The 15,647-nt window shown below is 45.1% G+C and overlaps 1 protein-coding gene across 1 annotated transcript; it reads left to right on the top strand.

Moving 5' to 3' along the window:
- Positions 1-1,636: 1,636 nt before the first annotated feature.
- On the top strand, positions 1,637-13,523 carry LOC132572298 (early activation antigen CD69-like). The gene is made up of 4 exons (XM_060239197.1): positions 1,637-1,663; positions 4,026-4,320; positions 8,343-8,453; positions 13,240-13,523. Exons 2-4 carry the CDS (start codon positions 4,089-4,091, stop codon positions 13,428-13,430), a joined length of 534 nt encoding a protein of 177 aa, XP_060095180.1. The 5' UTR covers positions 1,637-1,663; positions 4,026-4,088; the 3' UTR covers positions 13,431-13,523.
- The last annotated feature ends 2,124 nt before the right edge of the window (positions 13,524-15,647 follow it).

The raw sequence follows: 15,647 nt of genomic DNA, 5'->3' as shown, positions 1-15,647 counted from the left end.
GGAACAGAAGCTGCCCTGAGCCCATTAGGGGAGGGTGGGATACAAATATAATAAAATAAAGTCTTCATACTTCAGGTCCTTTCCTCCCTACCTGAGAATAAATGGGATTTTTGGTCAAGTGAGTGGTATGGGGAGTGTTTGGAAGCATTGCAACTTCAATCTGTATCCTTCCCCTCCCCCACCTAGGCTTCTTTGCAGGGTTAAAAGGACACCTATGTAATGGCAGTCCTAAAATGCCAGCTTCACAGGAGGGTTTGGCCTTGAGCTTCACACTAGGGGTGTGGAAAAAAAAATCGGAAATATTCAGATTTGGAAATATACAGGGCCAAAATACCGGTATTCAGAATAGCCATATATATGGGAGATATACGGCTATTTCCGAATATATGCCCCCATTATACCCTATGGGCCATTGAAATCAATGGCAAAATAGGGTATATTGGAAGCTGCCTGGAGGGGAGGGGGTTTGAAGGAGAGCCCCCAAAACTGTGGGGAAACTGCAGAACTCTCCCCTACAAAACCCCCAAAGAGGGTGCCCCTATCCCACCATTATATCCTATGGGCCATTGAACTCAATGGCAACATAGGGCATAATCAGAGGCTGCTGGGGGGCAGGGGGTTTGAGGGAGAGCCCCCAAAACGTCAGGGAACTCTCCCCTACAAAACCCCCAAGTCCCAAAAAGATTGCACCAGGGGGTCCCTCCCTGTCTGTGGGTTCCCCAAAAGGCCCATTGCTACCAATGCTGGGGAAAGCCCAATTAGCTGCTTCCTCCACTATAATTGCCATGGGAAAAGTGGCTCTAACCAGAAGGGAGTTTGAGGGAGAGCCCCCAAACTGCAGGGCAGTTTATCTCATTACATATACTAACCCATCTTCCAAAATATTTTAATGCATTCTTTTTTTCTAATGGCAAACTAGAATGATGTTTATGTGTGTGTTACATGTTTGGATTGGGCCTCTGAGAGACTGGTTTCCTCATTTTGGCTCATTTTTCCTCTTTGCAACAGGCCCTTATTTATTGCACTTCACACCTGGTGACATGGACATCAATCTGCTATTCTGACTTACATTGCCTTCTTGTTGCAGCCCAATCAACAAAATCACCAAACTTCAACTTGTGATTCTTTTAATCTGCTAAAAAAACATTTCCATGATTTTGCATACTAATTCACTGCCCACTTTCTCTATATTTAGGACTGCTTGCCATTCCATCCTATTGTCTGATGAAGCCTGTTTCTAGCACATAAAAGCTTACATTCTGAATAAAACTTTGTTGGTCTTAAAGGTGAAACTTGACTCCTGCTCTGTTCAGCTGGGGAAGAAGGCGGAGAAGCTCCGGTAAGCGGGTACGTGCCCAGCGGTGTCAACGATTAACATCAATTTCACCCCGCCCTACACAGCAGGCAGCTCCTGCGGGAAAAGGCAACGGGTTTCAATCGCCTTCACCCACTTCCGCTTCCGTTCTGTCCTCGTCCCATGGAGGTTTGGAAGTAGCCACAGTCCCGCTCTTCTCCGTCACTGATCTTCAAAGTAGTTTTGCTTCTGGAGTAAATCATCTTCAGCTCTTTGTATAGGAAAGTTGGCAGTGGAGTAGCACCTTTAAGACCCACAAAGCATCAGTTCGGCGCTAGATCGCGGGAAACGAAGGCATTGACCGCGAGCGTGAGTAAATTTCTTCCATTTTTTCCCTTTGAAACGGATGATTTAAGGCCTTTGTTTTTGAGCACTTGCTACGCGAAAAGGCAAAATCAGGGTTGCGCGAAAATTTGAGATTTTTTTTCTTTTTTTAAAAAACCAGGGATTTAAAAAAAACAGTAACCCGAACCAAGACCTGTTCCTGGGCAAACGCAAAGAACCGTTCTTTCCACGCAGGCAGCTACGCGCGATGGTGCAGTTTGGAGTACTGCAGTAACCCTGGTGCAGTTTGGAGTACTGCAGCTATTAGTGAAACAGTGAAGGCAGAGCACAGTGAAAAAGCGCTCCGATATGCTGCATGGGCCTTTTAGCAAAGTTTACTAGAAGGCTGAGGGAAAGCTTTCGCTGAAAACTTGGCGCCACCAGACAGGAAAGCACTGGAGCAAGGCAAGACCAGACGGGACAAAACTATAGGGCTTGCCATGATGCAGCCTCCTAACAAGGCCTGTGGTTTCCTTGTGTTCCACCCAGCTTCTGCACAGCCAGATTTTGCAAAAGGGCGGTCTTGTTAGTTTGTAGTAACAAAATTTAAAAAACCTTTCATTGTGTATTCCTACATTTCTCTAACCCTTTTCCACAATTTTATCCACCTTTGTTTTGCTACCTTCCTTTCACTATCTGCCACTGGCTTACCCCACTTTTAATTTTTCTCTACCCTCCCCTTCCCCCTTAAAGAACTCCTCATCCATCCTGGTTGGCAACTTAGAACATATTTAATAGTACAGCAGCAAACCTTTGTTAATATTATGAATGGAAGGGGGGAGTTAATAGTTAACTATTTTAGTGGAAGAATGCTTCCCTCCCTCCACCCTTGACATGCATGATAATAAAATGTCAATCTGCCTTAGTGATAACAAGTGGGCCAGGACATTCCAGTTCTTTTCATTTTTGGCTCCAGAATTTCCATGATCATCTTGAACCTAGTGGCCAATTTTGAGATTCCTTGTTTTATTTTCAGAGTTACACCTGCCACAAATGGGCAGACAGATGGATATATGGATCTTTTTATTGTTACCAGCCAAGTGATTTCTGTTATGATGTTTGGTTTGGATCAGGGTCATATGGAGGGGCCCAGATGGAATCTTTATCCAGGGACCTAAGGTGGCTCTGGGCAGCCCTGGATCGAGCAGAGTGAAGTCCTATGAGAGAGCGGAACATAAGAACCTAAGAATAGCTCTAGTCCTGCATACTGTTTGACATGGTAGCTAGTCAGTTGCGCTGGAGAGCCAAACAAGCAGGGCACAGAGAATGGGCCTCATAGCAGCTGCCTCCCACCACTGGTATTCAAGCTTTGCTGTTTCTGGATATGGAGGCTCCCTTTTAGTCACCATGGCAAGTAGCCTCCACAAATGTTTCATGAAGTCTGTGCTCTGGCATCTCTCCTGACAGTGAGTTTCACAGTTTAATTAATCACTGGGTAAAGTATTTTCTTTTGTTTGTTCTGAATACACTACCCAACAATTTCAGTGGGTGCCCCCCAAGTTCAGGTATTATGAGAAAGGGAAGGAAAAAGCTCTCTCCATTTTATCTACCCTATCCCTGCCTTTGTAAACCCCTATCATAGTTGTGGGTTTTCTCCCACGTAGACGAAAATGTATTGCTGTTTTAAATTTAATATTAGCAGTATGTTCCTGTAGTGTAGCCTTGCATTGCACTCTTGCAAGGTGGTGGTCACCCAGTTGTGTTCTCATAAATAGAGACTACCACACCTGTGTCCTTAGCATCCTTTAAAGAACGTGAAAGGGAATATTTCAGCTGTGGCACTACACAGACACATACCTGACTTGGTTGAACCTCCCTTCCTCCTTCCAATCCCTCTGTACAGCTCTGGTTTCCTCTTAATTACCTTCCCTTCCCTAGATCCCAGTAGGAGGCAACTGACTTGAATAAGGAGGGTTTTCAGCTGTTTTGATCAGTGCACATCCTTGTAAACAAAAAATGTTAGTAGTGAAAGTTTGCTGACGATCTGAGTTGTTTCCTTGTGGCACCTTTACGCTTTTGAGCTCTAGTCATAGTTTGCTTTATAACTGGAAAAACTGTATGCTTAAGTCGAAAATTTTCTGTCATTATAGGTTCACTTTCAGACTGCCAAGTTTAACTGCCATTACCAGCATTCCTGACTGACTTAACACACTTCTCCAGATGGCCATATTGGACTAAAGGTTATTGGGCAATTTAGTCTGTGTGAATAAAACCTTGATTTCTCATGCTTAATCCTCCTGTTAGTGGTAGTAAATACAGTACATTTAAGATAGGTTTTTATGTAGGACTCAGCAACTGACTCAGATATTTTGTACACAGAGTTTTACTGTATCTACATTCTTCCCAGAGGTGGAAGTCAAATTGCACGAGACAAGAGTCAACTGAAAGCCCTAATGACAGTGAGCTAAAAATGCTGGCGTCTGCTACTACCAAAGAAAATCCTGAACATGAATCAAATGAAAATGTCTCAGAGCAAACTGGACTTATGGATGACAATTTGGAGAGGAAAAATCATCCTGATGAGCCAAAAATGACAGCCCCTTCTACTGTCAATGAAACTCGTGATAATAGAACAAAGAACAATGGTTTAAACTCACATCAAGTGGGATCTAAAGAACTCTCAAGTGAGAGAATGGTACCTGGTAAGTAAATTTTTCTACCTAGGAGAGCTAGGAAAGATGACAGTTCTTTCAGAGAGTTTAAGGCACTGTTGAAAGAGAAATCATTGCTTATGATGTGTCCCCTCATCTCATTTTCATCTCTGGTAAACGTGGTCGGTATTGTTTTGAAAATCCACAAAGCCTCCATAACCAGTGGTGGTAGTGGGACAAGACATATATCTATCCACCAAAGGAAATTGAAGTATCTGTCAAATCACTCTAAGCTGTCTTAGACTGTTGACTTTCTCCATCCTGAAAGAACAATCTTTCTGCTGGGATAGAGTTTCATGCAGGGTTGAAAGTTTTATAGTTAGGATTAAGAAGACTGTTTCAGTTGTATTAAATCGTAGGACGCAGTGATGAAAAAAAATGGAGGGAGGTCAGTTGAATTCTTCTTTCTTTGGTACATTTGAAATAAGATATGTAGGATTTGAGGCAGGTAACTGTGGTGGAATTCCAAATGAGACTGGACCATTCCTGGCTGGCAGCCATGTCTGTATAGTAGCTTAATTTAGCCTATGGATCTCTGAATCTATATAGTTAGCCCACTTTGACCTATCTCTGTCTAGTTAGCCCGCATCAACCTATTCTTTCCATGCACCAAAACACTGTGGCAAATGGTCAAGAGCAGGGGTAGGGCTCTCCAGATGTTTTTTCCTACAATTCCCATCAGCCCCAGTCATTGACTCTGCTGGCTGGGGCTGATGGGAGTTGTAGGCAAAAAACATCTGGAGAGCCACTGTTCCCTACCCCTGGTCAAGGGTTTAATCAAGGCAGGAATGGCCCATCTTGAAGGGGGTTTTTTTAGTTTACCCACTAGGTCTAGAACTTCGTCTCTTGTCACTTCAGTTTGAATAAGTTCTTCAGACTCCCTACCTGAAAATTCCACCACAGTTCCAAGCAATTCCTCTCTGGCAGCCATGTCTGTATGGTAGTTTATCTTAGCCTATGGCTCTCTATCAGGTTCTTCCTCCCATAAAGCTTTGGGTCTAGCTGAGTGCTGTATGTTTCCAAGCAAGGGTGGATTCACTGATGGATTTTGTCCCAGAAAGGATAGTTGGCCTACTAACCCATATATGTAACTTATCACTAAATTCAGCTGTACTAGGGTTGCCAGCTCCATGTTGGGAAATACCTGGAGATTTTGGTGGTGGAGCCCGAAGAGGGCAGGATTTGGGGAGGGGAAGGGCTTTGTAGGGTTGCCAGCCTCCAGGTGGGGCCTGGAGATCTCCAGCTTTTACCACTGATCTTCAGCTGGTAGAGATCAGCTCCCCTGGAGAAAATGGCTGCTTTGAAGGGTAAATTCTATCTCATTTTACTATGCTGAGGCCCCTCCCCGAGCCGTGCCCTCTCCTGGATCCACCCCCAAAGTCTCCTATTTTCCAACACAAACCAGGGAACCCTACTTCAATGGGGTATAATATAGAGCCCACCTTCCGAAGCAACCATGTTCTCCAGGGGATCTTATTTGTGCCGCCCAAAGATCACTTGTAATAGTGGGAGATCTCCAACCACTACCTGAAGGTTGGCAAGTGGCAACCTTTGTACCAGAAAATTGGAGACTAGCCAATGTTATACCAATTTTTAAAAGGTGTTTTGGGGTGTTATGAGACTGGACCTGCTATTGAGTCCTTGGACCTATTCAGACACACAGTATAATCAGATGTCGCTGCTGTTTCCTTCCGGATTTAAAGTGGCTGATCAGAAAGCGACATCTGCCTCCGGGTATTAATTCATGGTAGCGCCCCCAATCCTTCTTGGAACCGGATTATTTTGTTACCTGCTCCTTTGCAGTGTTTTTTGAGTTCTCCGGTTTCACCTCGTAGTTTTCTCCGCCTGGATAGTTCTGCTGCAATATTAACCAACTTCTGGACTACTTAGCGATATGTGCATAACTGCATAACCACATAATGTTTTAACCTGTGAGCGTGCGCATAATAATAGAGGGGAAAAAAAGAACTGCATGGTGCCGTTGTGTGGGCAGCAGAAGACGGTTTCATTGCTGAGTGATTTGAATTGCAGTATGGCAGTCTGATCGATAATATCCGGAACAAAGATATTTGGAACAGAACCGGGTCAGTTTAACATGGACTCAACACACTGTGTGAACAAGGCCCTTGTGACTCTGGGAAAGCCTGTATTTGAGTTAGGGTTGCCAATCCCCAGTTGGGGGCCCTCCCCCCACTTCAGGATTATCAGAAAGTGGAGGAGGGAGGGAAATGTCCACTGCATGCTCCATTATTCCCTATGGAGACTAATCTCCGTAGGGTATAATGGAGAATTGATCTATGGGGCTCTGGGGGCTATCGAGTCAGAAGCACCAAATTTTCAGCATAGCATCTTGTGCCTCTCCTTAAAACACCCCCCCCCCCCAAATTTCAAAAGATTGGACCAGGGGGTCCAATTCTATTAGCCCCAGAAGGAGGTGCCTCATCCTCCATTATTTCCAATGGAAGGAAGGCATTTAAAAGGAGAGTGGTCCCTTTAAATGTGATGGCCTGAACTCTCTTTAATTCATGCTTGTAACAACCTTGCTCCTGGCTCCACCCTCAAATTCCCCCAATATTTCCTGAGTCAGACCTGGCAGCTGTTATTGGAAAGACTACTGGGTCAACATTTCCCAGGCCACCCTTTGGATCCTGTGATTGATTAACAGGGATTTGGAATGAAAACTTACAGCAGTAGAAGAGTAGGGAATGGTGCCTGGAAAGAAGGGATAAAAGGCCTTGCCCAAAAGAGGAGGTTGAACAGAGGGAACAAAGCTGAGGAGAGACTGCTGTAAATGGAAGGATCCCTCATCTAGAAGGGGTGAGTCAGCTCAAAGCCAACTGTCAAGAGACAGCTAGGAACAGTCTAGATAGACCCATTAGGATGTTTTGTTTGTTCACCATCCTTACTGTTCTCATTATTCTGCAAATTGTTTGAAAACCAGTTATTAATAGACATATTAAAATAAAATTGCTTATTATTCTGCCTGGGTCCTCACACCTCATTCGGTCAGGAACGAAAGGTGTTGGGTGGGTGCTCTGGGCCCTCCTGAGGAGGCCAATACCAGAGTGGTGGCTTCCCAAGTCTGCCTACGACAGTGGGGAACCAGGAAATTACTGGCCAGTAACCTAATGTCTGTCCTGTCCCAGGCAAATTAGTAGAGACAGTAATCAAAGGTAGAATTCTTAGGCACAGAGAAGAATAAAGCCTGCTGAGAAACAATTACATGACCCCCTACAAAGGGGAGTCTTGCCTCATCAACTTTTTGGAGTTCTTTGAGAAAATGAACAGGTATGCAGACCGTGTGAGCCTAGGGCTGCCAGGTCAGGGAGGGGGATCCTCCAGTTTCAGAGTCTCCTCCCCTCTGTGGACCAGCTGGCTGGCAGGGGAAAGCCCTCCTCCAATACAGTGACATCACGTGGGGGATACTCTAGTAGTTTTGGGGAAAACATTAAGGTTTAAGCCCAATTTTAACCACAGAGTTTGCCCCCCAACCCCCTTGCCAGATGAGCGAGGGGACCTGGCAATCCCAGGTGATCCAGTAAACATTATATACCTGGCTTTTCAAAAGGCCTTTGACAAGGTACCTCACCAAAGACTAAAAGGCAGTCCTTTTTATGGATTAAAAATTGGTTAAAAGGAAGCAAAGAGTAGGAATAAATGGAGTTAAGTAAGCAATGAACTAGAGAACATGAGTATACCATCTGCTTTCATTCCAAAATTATACCTGTGTGGGACCACACAGGGAGTGGAATAGCAGGTTTAACCCTTACATGATGGTATTGCTAACTGCAAGCTCATTTCCCCCTCTTATGCTGTTAACTTTTTGGAGCAAAGATCTTTTAGAGACTAATAATGGGGGGGGGGGGGGTTGTCTAGGTTAGCGAAAAGAAGTCTCCCTGGGTGTCTTGAGTTTGAACCTGTTTTTTAAATACTTCCTAGGAATACCTCCTCAGGTATTGCCACGTATTTTCCCAGTTTTGATTGTTGAAAACTTTAACCTCTTGTTGTTTTAGGAGAGAGAACTACATGGGTATCACCACTGACTTCTTCTAGAAGAAGCACATATATTTATACATTTGGATCAGGGATAATCATCGGTATCGCTTTCACCATTCTAGTACTTGGTGAGTTGTCTGATTTTATTCTAGCTTGGTTCACTGTGATATTGCTGTTCCCTTTGACTCCAGCAGTGTGGCTTCCAGTTTTCAGTTCCCAACTATGGGGTGAGAAATGCTTCCCTGTGGCTTCTTTCCAGTTTGAGAGCTGTAGGCAGAAAATTTTAGACAGGGGGGCCCAGTAAGTAAAATTTTTGGTGGGGGGGCCCTCTGCCCTCTCGTCCCCCTGGGACTCTTGCCGCTACTGTCCCAACCCCATGCCCCTGCACGGCATGCTCCTTGGGTTAGCCCCCGCCCCACATGAGTCAGGCAGGGCAGAGTGGGGCAGTTGGCCATCCCAAGGCGGGGGAGTGAATGGGGAAACAGGGAAAGGTGTTCCGGGATGATAGGCTGAGAAAGGAAGTGTGCGGTGCCTGATAGTTTCCTCCTCTCCTGCTCTCTCTCTCTCTTCCCTGCACTTCCTGGTCCCCTCAGCAATGGCAGCAGCAGAGCCTGGGCAGGGAGGGAGATGGAAATTTTATTCAAGCCTGCCTCCTCCCTCCTTCACATAGTGATTAAAATCGTCCCAGAGGAGCTGCAGGAAAATGCCATTTGAAGGCATTTAAACTGCACATGGAGGCAGTGGGGGGGGGGGCGGGCTCCATTCTTGCTTGCTGTCCACCCCCAAACACCTCCTCTCACACACGCTCTTCCCACAGGCTGGCTCCCCTCCCACTGCTCTTCCCTTCCTCAGCAACTGCGCCCAGCTGTGGCGAGCAGCTAAACGCCAACCAGTCACTTCCTTTGGTCCCTGAGCCTCCTCCATCACCCCCTGAACTCAACAGGCCCTAGGGGTTGAGCGGGAGTTGATTAGATGGGTTGGGCCCCCTGGGCCCCCTGTAGCTATGGGCCTGTGCAGTCCACTAAGAATTTGAATCAAGGAACAAAAGTGTGTTCACAGATGTGTGGTCACATCTCAACCATTTATTGGCCAGGGGTGCATATAATGATTGGATAAAGGAGATACAAGTATCTGGCCTGATTTATATGTTTCTTGGCAGGTGTGTCATTAAATATAATTAAAAGAAAGTTTTAAGTCCTCTGATGTACTGCTTTAGGTTTTACAAATAGGCGTCCTTGTTTTATTATCATAATGCAGCTGGCTGAGTGGTTGTCCTTGGGAGAAAGAACGGTGCCTGGGAAAATTACAAACTCAGTACACAGGCCCCCTCCCCTTCCTAATTAGATGAGTTAGATCAGGGGTGGCCAAACTTGCTTAATGTAAGAGCCACATAGAATAAATGTCAGAAGTTTGAGAGCCGCAAGACATTAATGTCAGATGTTTGAGAGCCACAAGGAAGGAAATAGATGGGAAGGGAAGTGGAGATGGAAAGAAAGCGACTTTAACTTTATATGCATTCTTCAAGCTGCTGGCTGGCTTCGAGAGCCACACAAAATGTATAGATGGTCAGTCAGTCAGCTGAGGCTAGGAATTTGGACTGAGCCTTTGAGTCTGCCCAAAGTGCACTAGATGTAAAGAGTGCTAGGATTATACTGCTGTCTTTAGTTGTTTCAAGAGCCCGTGGTGCAGAGTGGTAAAGCTGAAGTACTGCAGTCTGAGCTCTCTGCTCATGACCTGAGTTTGATCCTGACAGAAGCTGGGTTTGGGTAGCCAGCTCAAGGTTGACTCAGCCTTCCATCCTTCCGAGATTGGTAAAATGAGTACCCAGCTTGCTGGGGGGGGGGGGAGTGTAAAAGACTGGGGAAGGCAATGGCAAACCACCCCGTAAAAAGTCTGCCATGAAAATGTGAAAGCGACGTCACCCCAGAACTGGAAACGACTGGTAAACGACTACCTTTACCTTTACTTAGTTGTTTCAGTCACTACTTTTATTTTTTTAGAACTGAGCACCTTCTTAATAAATCTTAAACATTTAAAACTAGAGGTGTCAAACATGCAGCCCGGGGGCCAAATCAGGCTTCCAGAGGGCTCCTATCAGGCCCTCGAGCAACTGGCTATCATCTGCTTTCTTCTGCATAACAGCTTGCTTTGCAAGGCTTGCTCAGTCACACAGGAGCTACAGAGTAAAGCTGAGGCTCCTTCCTTGGGGAGGGGGAAGGCAGAGCTTGTTTTTCCAGGCTCTCTCAATCACACAACAGAGTTACTGAGCCAAGCCTCTCTTCCTTCTATTGGCTGAGGTTCCTCCCTCCTCTGTCCCCTGGGGAAGGAAGGAAAGAGCCACAGCTTCCTTTGCACAGTTCCCTGGATCCCATGAGAGAAATACAAAGAAAGCACCTTTAAGACCAACGAGTGCTAATGTTTTAAGCTTTTAAAAATATATATATTTAATTGTGTTTGTCTGTGCCCTTTATAAAATTTATATCTCTATTACCTAATCTTAAATAGGTACACACATGGCCTGGCCCAACCTGACATGGCCCGGCCCAACAAGGTCTCATTTGTGTCAGATTCGGCCCTCACAACAAATGAGTGCTACGCTGCTTTTTTTAAACTGTGTATGTGTTGCTGTTAAACTCACAGTATTCAGGAACCCTGCTGCTGTGGCTGTATGCTACTGGGTTGCTCTGTTTTATGTCAAAAACCCTTTGCTGAAAGACTGGTGTTGACTGACAGCCAAGATGAGTCTGAGGTGGGGGCGGTAATTGGCATTACAAGCTGAACTAAATTAAATCATCAAGGGAGAGAAACAATTTAAATCACTGAAATCTTTTAAAAATCTGTTGTACAGATGGTTCCTAAAGAAAAGTGCACATTACTTGTGGATATAAACATTACAGTATATGGATTTAAAACTGAATACGGTATTAAAGAATACAGTCCTATATACTAATTTGGAAAATAATATAGAACTTTTTCACACAGCCTATGTATTTCGGTATGGAAGCTGGTCAGTTACTGAACAGTAACGGGTTTCTGCTGGCATTTCAGACAAACCCGACTCAGCAACTGGCTGCTACCGGAATACTGTCACCTTTTCACACAGTCCCGCGGCTGTCCCGGTAGTGAGGCATGCCTGAGTCGTTACTAACAAAGAGCAGCTTCTTCCAGTTTTCAACCCCTCCTTCCAGGTTGAAATTGGTATGGGGCGCTTTGTGAAATGTCCAGTATCTAATCCGGGAGCAGTTTTCACGCCCTTTTTTGCCCGCCGGCACACGATCTCCAGCTTTTTTTTTTGGAACGTCGGGCTAAGATTGCTATAGTGCTATAGCAACATATCACAACAGCATCACCATAGGGATGCCTGGGTTCCATTAAGATGCCAGAGATCGCCGCCACTGAAACTTGGTAACTTATCTCAATGGAGCCTAGCCATCTCTATGGTGGTGCTTTTGTGATATTACGCTATAGCACTATAGTGATCTTTGCCCAACGTTCCCCCCCCCCAAAAAAAATAAGCCGGAGATCGCGCGCCGGCAGGCGAAAACGGCTGGCGCTGGTGGAAGCGAGATAAAAGCGGAACAGTGTGAAATGGCTTGCTTCAATCACGGAACCCTACCGGGGAAAAAAACGTGTCTGAAAACTCCCATCCCTGTCTCGGATTACTGCAAGGAGGCACAATACCGACTCCCTTCCGGTTTCTACCGGTAAGTGTGAAAAGGCCCATACAGTACCTAGCTCATTTTGGGCTAGTGATGTTTGTGACCCCAAACAGCTAGCATGGCATAGATGATACAATGTTAAACTAAAAAGGTAAAGGTAGTCAGTCCCCTGTGCAAGCACCAGTTGTTTCCGACTCTGGGGTGACGTCGCATCACAACATTTTCACGGCAGTCTTTTTTACGGGGTGGTTTGCCGTTGCCTTCCCCAGTCATCTACACTTTCACCCAGGACCACAGAAAACCAGATTGGAATTCGCAGTCTGCCATGGAAGCTCAAGGGGCAATTTTGACCTAGCCATACTCCCTCCGCTTAACCTGCTTTACAGAGTGGTTGTAAAAAACAGAGGTGAGGAAAACAGTATCCCCAAACAGCTTTGGATTCCCATTGGGAATAAAAGTAGGAAAATAATTTTTTGCGGGGGTCAAAAGAAAGATTTTTGTATTGTTTAAATTACCATCCTACATAATAAAAAATATAGTGGAATATAAATAAAGGAATAAAAAATAAAGTAAAAAGAATAAAAGTGTGATATAAATTTAATTGAAAGGGCCAAAAGTGTCTCTTCTGCAACCTGCAACCATAGCATATTTTTGTAGAGAGATGCTGATTTGGTTTCAGTATTAGGAGATACTTTGTTCTCAGTGTTCTGTTTCTGCTTTTCTCTGCCTTTTTTTCAAGGTAGCTCCAATAAACAGCTCTCTAAAGACTTGAGAAATAAAAAAGACTCATTTAGGAAATGGAATGAGGGCCTTATAGCTAGGGTTGAATATAAACAAGTAACCAGTGCTTGTAGAGAGAAAGTTAGGAAAGCTAAAGTGGTATGAGCTTGGACTAGCAAACGATGCTAAAACAACAAAAAAGGGTTCTTGGTTAGGAACAGCATTGTTAGGAAAGGCATCAGTAAAATAAGGGCAGATCTCTCCCTCTGCACCACCTTCCAACAATTAAAGCCAGAGTTTTGCATTCGACACATGCACCAAGCTAGTATGTTTGCAATTCTGGTTGCAGAGTAACAGCTGAATGTTGTATCTCTGTTCTCTTTTTATTTTTAAATCCAGTAATTAGACTATCTTTCTTCAGTACTGGTTTTCTTGTTCCTATTCGGAGTTATGCGTATTCAGTCTGTTAACATAAGATAAATGAAGTTTTTCTAAATCAGAGCCAAGCCTGCTGATACTGTTTCCTCTGTTTCAGCTCTAATGCCACAGAAGTTGCCAGCATGCCCATCCTGTCCATCTTGCCCCAAAGACTGGATCACATGGAGAGGGAAATGCTACTATTTCTCCGATGACGAAAAAACCTGGAATTCCAGCCAGAACAGTTGCAGTCATCATGGTGCCTCCTTGTTTGTCCCTGGTCTTGAGAAAGAACTGGTAAGAGAATGATTCACACTGTATGTATGCATGGGACAGTATCTTGTGGCAAGGCAAGATACTGTAGTGCTTGTAAATAAAAAACCTGTGTGTTGATGACATTTATATAACCTGGATGTTCCAGTCCTCTAAACTTTATTTTATTTATTACGTTTTTATCCTGTCCTCCCTCCAAGGAGCTCAGGGTAGTATAGCATCATTTTGAACTTGGGTCTGCAATCCTAATCTGACACTAACACAGTGATACTCACTTGGGTGACTTGTGAGCCACACATGGCTTTTCTGAGCATCATTCCGCAATAGGGAGTTTGCCTCATGTTTCAGGAAATGAAGCAAGGCCCTTGCTTGGCTTCCCATCTTGAAAGAGCTGCTGCCAGAGGAATGGGTAAGGCAGTGGTTCCCAACCTTTTTGGCACCAGTTTCATGGAAGACAATTTTTCCATGGACTGGGGTGGGGGGGTGCTGGGGTTTTTGCTGCCCCCACACCCCGTCCCTGCCCCCCCCAGGAGTCTTTAAATAAGCGGTAGGCAAAGGTCATTGCCACACTGCCCCTTCTGCCCACCTGGGACCCTGGCGGATGAAAGAGGTGGTGCTTTGTAGTGAGGCTGCACTGCCTCTATTGTCCACCCAGATCCTGGGCAGGTGGAAGGGGTGACGGGGCTGCTCTGTCTTGCTCTGAGGCTGCCTCTCCACGCTGCCTCTTTTGTCCACCCAGGTCCTGGGTAGGCAAAAGGGGCAGTGTGGCACCTCTGCCTTGCTCTGTGGCCCAGTTGCTAATAGGCCACGGATCGGTACCAGTCCATGGCCCGGGGTTGGGGACCCCAGGAGTAAGGTATATACCTCTTTGAGGTGCAGGCCTCATGCAAGGAGTGGGGATTTTTTGGTTGATAGCAATTGCAAATGCAGCTATCCAGGAGTTGTGGAGTGAGTATTACTGTTCTAACCACTACAACTCATGAACTCTTTAGATGTACCTAATACCTGGCTGCAATAAGGTGTGGGTTGACTGTGAATTGGGACAGAACTAACCTTTGTGACTTGCAGAACAGTGTTCAGCCTTCTCTAGTTACGCAGATTTGTGGTGTTCAGTTCTTCATGCATTCACAACTGTGCCTAAACATTTCCAGTTTTTATGACAGAGGTCAGAGATGCTTTTCATCATTTTGGTACAAATGCTGTGAGTCTTTCTTTCAGATCAGTCACTGTTGGGGCAGGGCATCCTTAGTTGGACCCATATTGCAGCATCTGTACTATCTGGGAATTCTTGCAACAGCTCCAGGGCTGTTTTCACATGGATGTTTAGCTCCACTTTGGCTTCCCTACTGCAACATTTGTTTTTCCCAGATGTCCTCTATTCAATCTGTTTCTGTTCTTTCCCTCTGCTTTGCTGCAGTTTTTCCCAAACTTGCTTGACATGAGCTTTCTGGCAGGATCACTGTAAAAAGTGTCTTTGGATGCCACAGACCGATGATGTGGATTTTTTCATATCCCCCAGACATTGGCTCCGTATTTGTCCCTGCAGTAGTCATTTCCCCATGCACCCATGGGAGGGCTTTTTTAAGAATTGGTAATAGCAATATTACTATAAGAACATAAGAGAAGCCTTGTTAGATCAGGCCAAAGGCCCATCCAGTCCAACATTCTGTGTCACACAGTGGCCCAAAAAACCAGGTGCCATCAGGAGGTCCATCAGTGGGGCCAGGGTACTAGAAGCCCTCACACTGTTGCCCCTCCCAAGCACCAAGACTACACATCATCACTGCCCCAGACAGAGAGTTCCAGCAATATGCTGTGGCTAATAGCCACTGATGGACCTCTGATCCATATGTTTATCCAATCCCCTCTTGAAGCCAGCTATGCTTGCAGCCACCACCACCTCCTGTGGTAGTGAATTCCATGTGTTAATTACCCTTTGGGTGAAGAAGTACTTCCTTTTATCCATTCTAACCTGACTGCTCAGCAATTTCATTGAGTGCCCATGAGTTCTCGTATTGTGAGAAAGGGAGAAAGATACTTCTTTCTCTACCTTCTCTATCCCATGCATAATCTTGTAAACCTCTATCATGTCACCCCCTCAGTCCAAGCTAAAGAGCCCCAAGCGTTTTAACCTTTCTTCGTAGGGAAAGTGTTCCAACCCTTAAGGTTTTAGCACCTTAAATTTAGACAGGAAGGAGTTTTATTGTTGTGCTAATGAGAGAGCTATTTGACTAATCAATTAGAGGGAGGATT

This window comes from Heteronotia binoei, chromosome 5 (genome assembly GCF_032191835.1).
Source record: "Heteronotia binoei isolate CCM8104 ecotype False Entrance Well chromosome 5, APGP_CSIRO_Hbin_v1, whole genome shotgun sequence".
In the NCBI taxonomy this organism is placed as follows: domain Eukaryota; kingdom Metazoa; phylum Chordata; class Lepidosauria; order Squamata; family Gekkonidae; genus Heteronotia; species Heteronotia binoei.
The sequence above is the reverse complement of the archived record's forward strand: the minus strand, read 5'-3'. Positions and strand labels throughout refer to the sequence as shown.

Coding starts and splice junctions, on each gene's coding strand:
- LOC132572298 (XM_060239197.1), top strand. CDS start 4,089: ATGCTGGCGTCTGCTACTACCAAAGAAAATCCTGAACATGAATCAAAT. Junction 4,321..8,342: donor AAGTGAGAGAATGGTACCTG/GTAAGTAAATTT, acceptor TTGTTGTTTTAG/GAGAGAGAACTACATGGGTA. Junction 8,454..13,239: donor TTTCACCATTCTAGTACTTG/GTGAGTTGTCTG, acceptor CCTCTGTTTCAG/CTCTAATGCCACAGAAGTTG.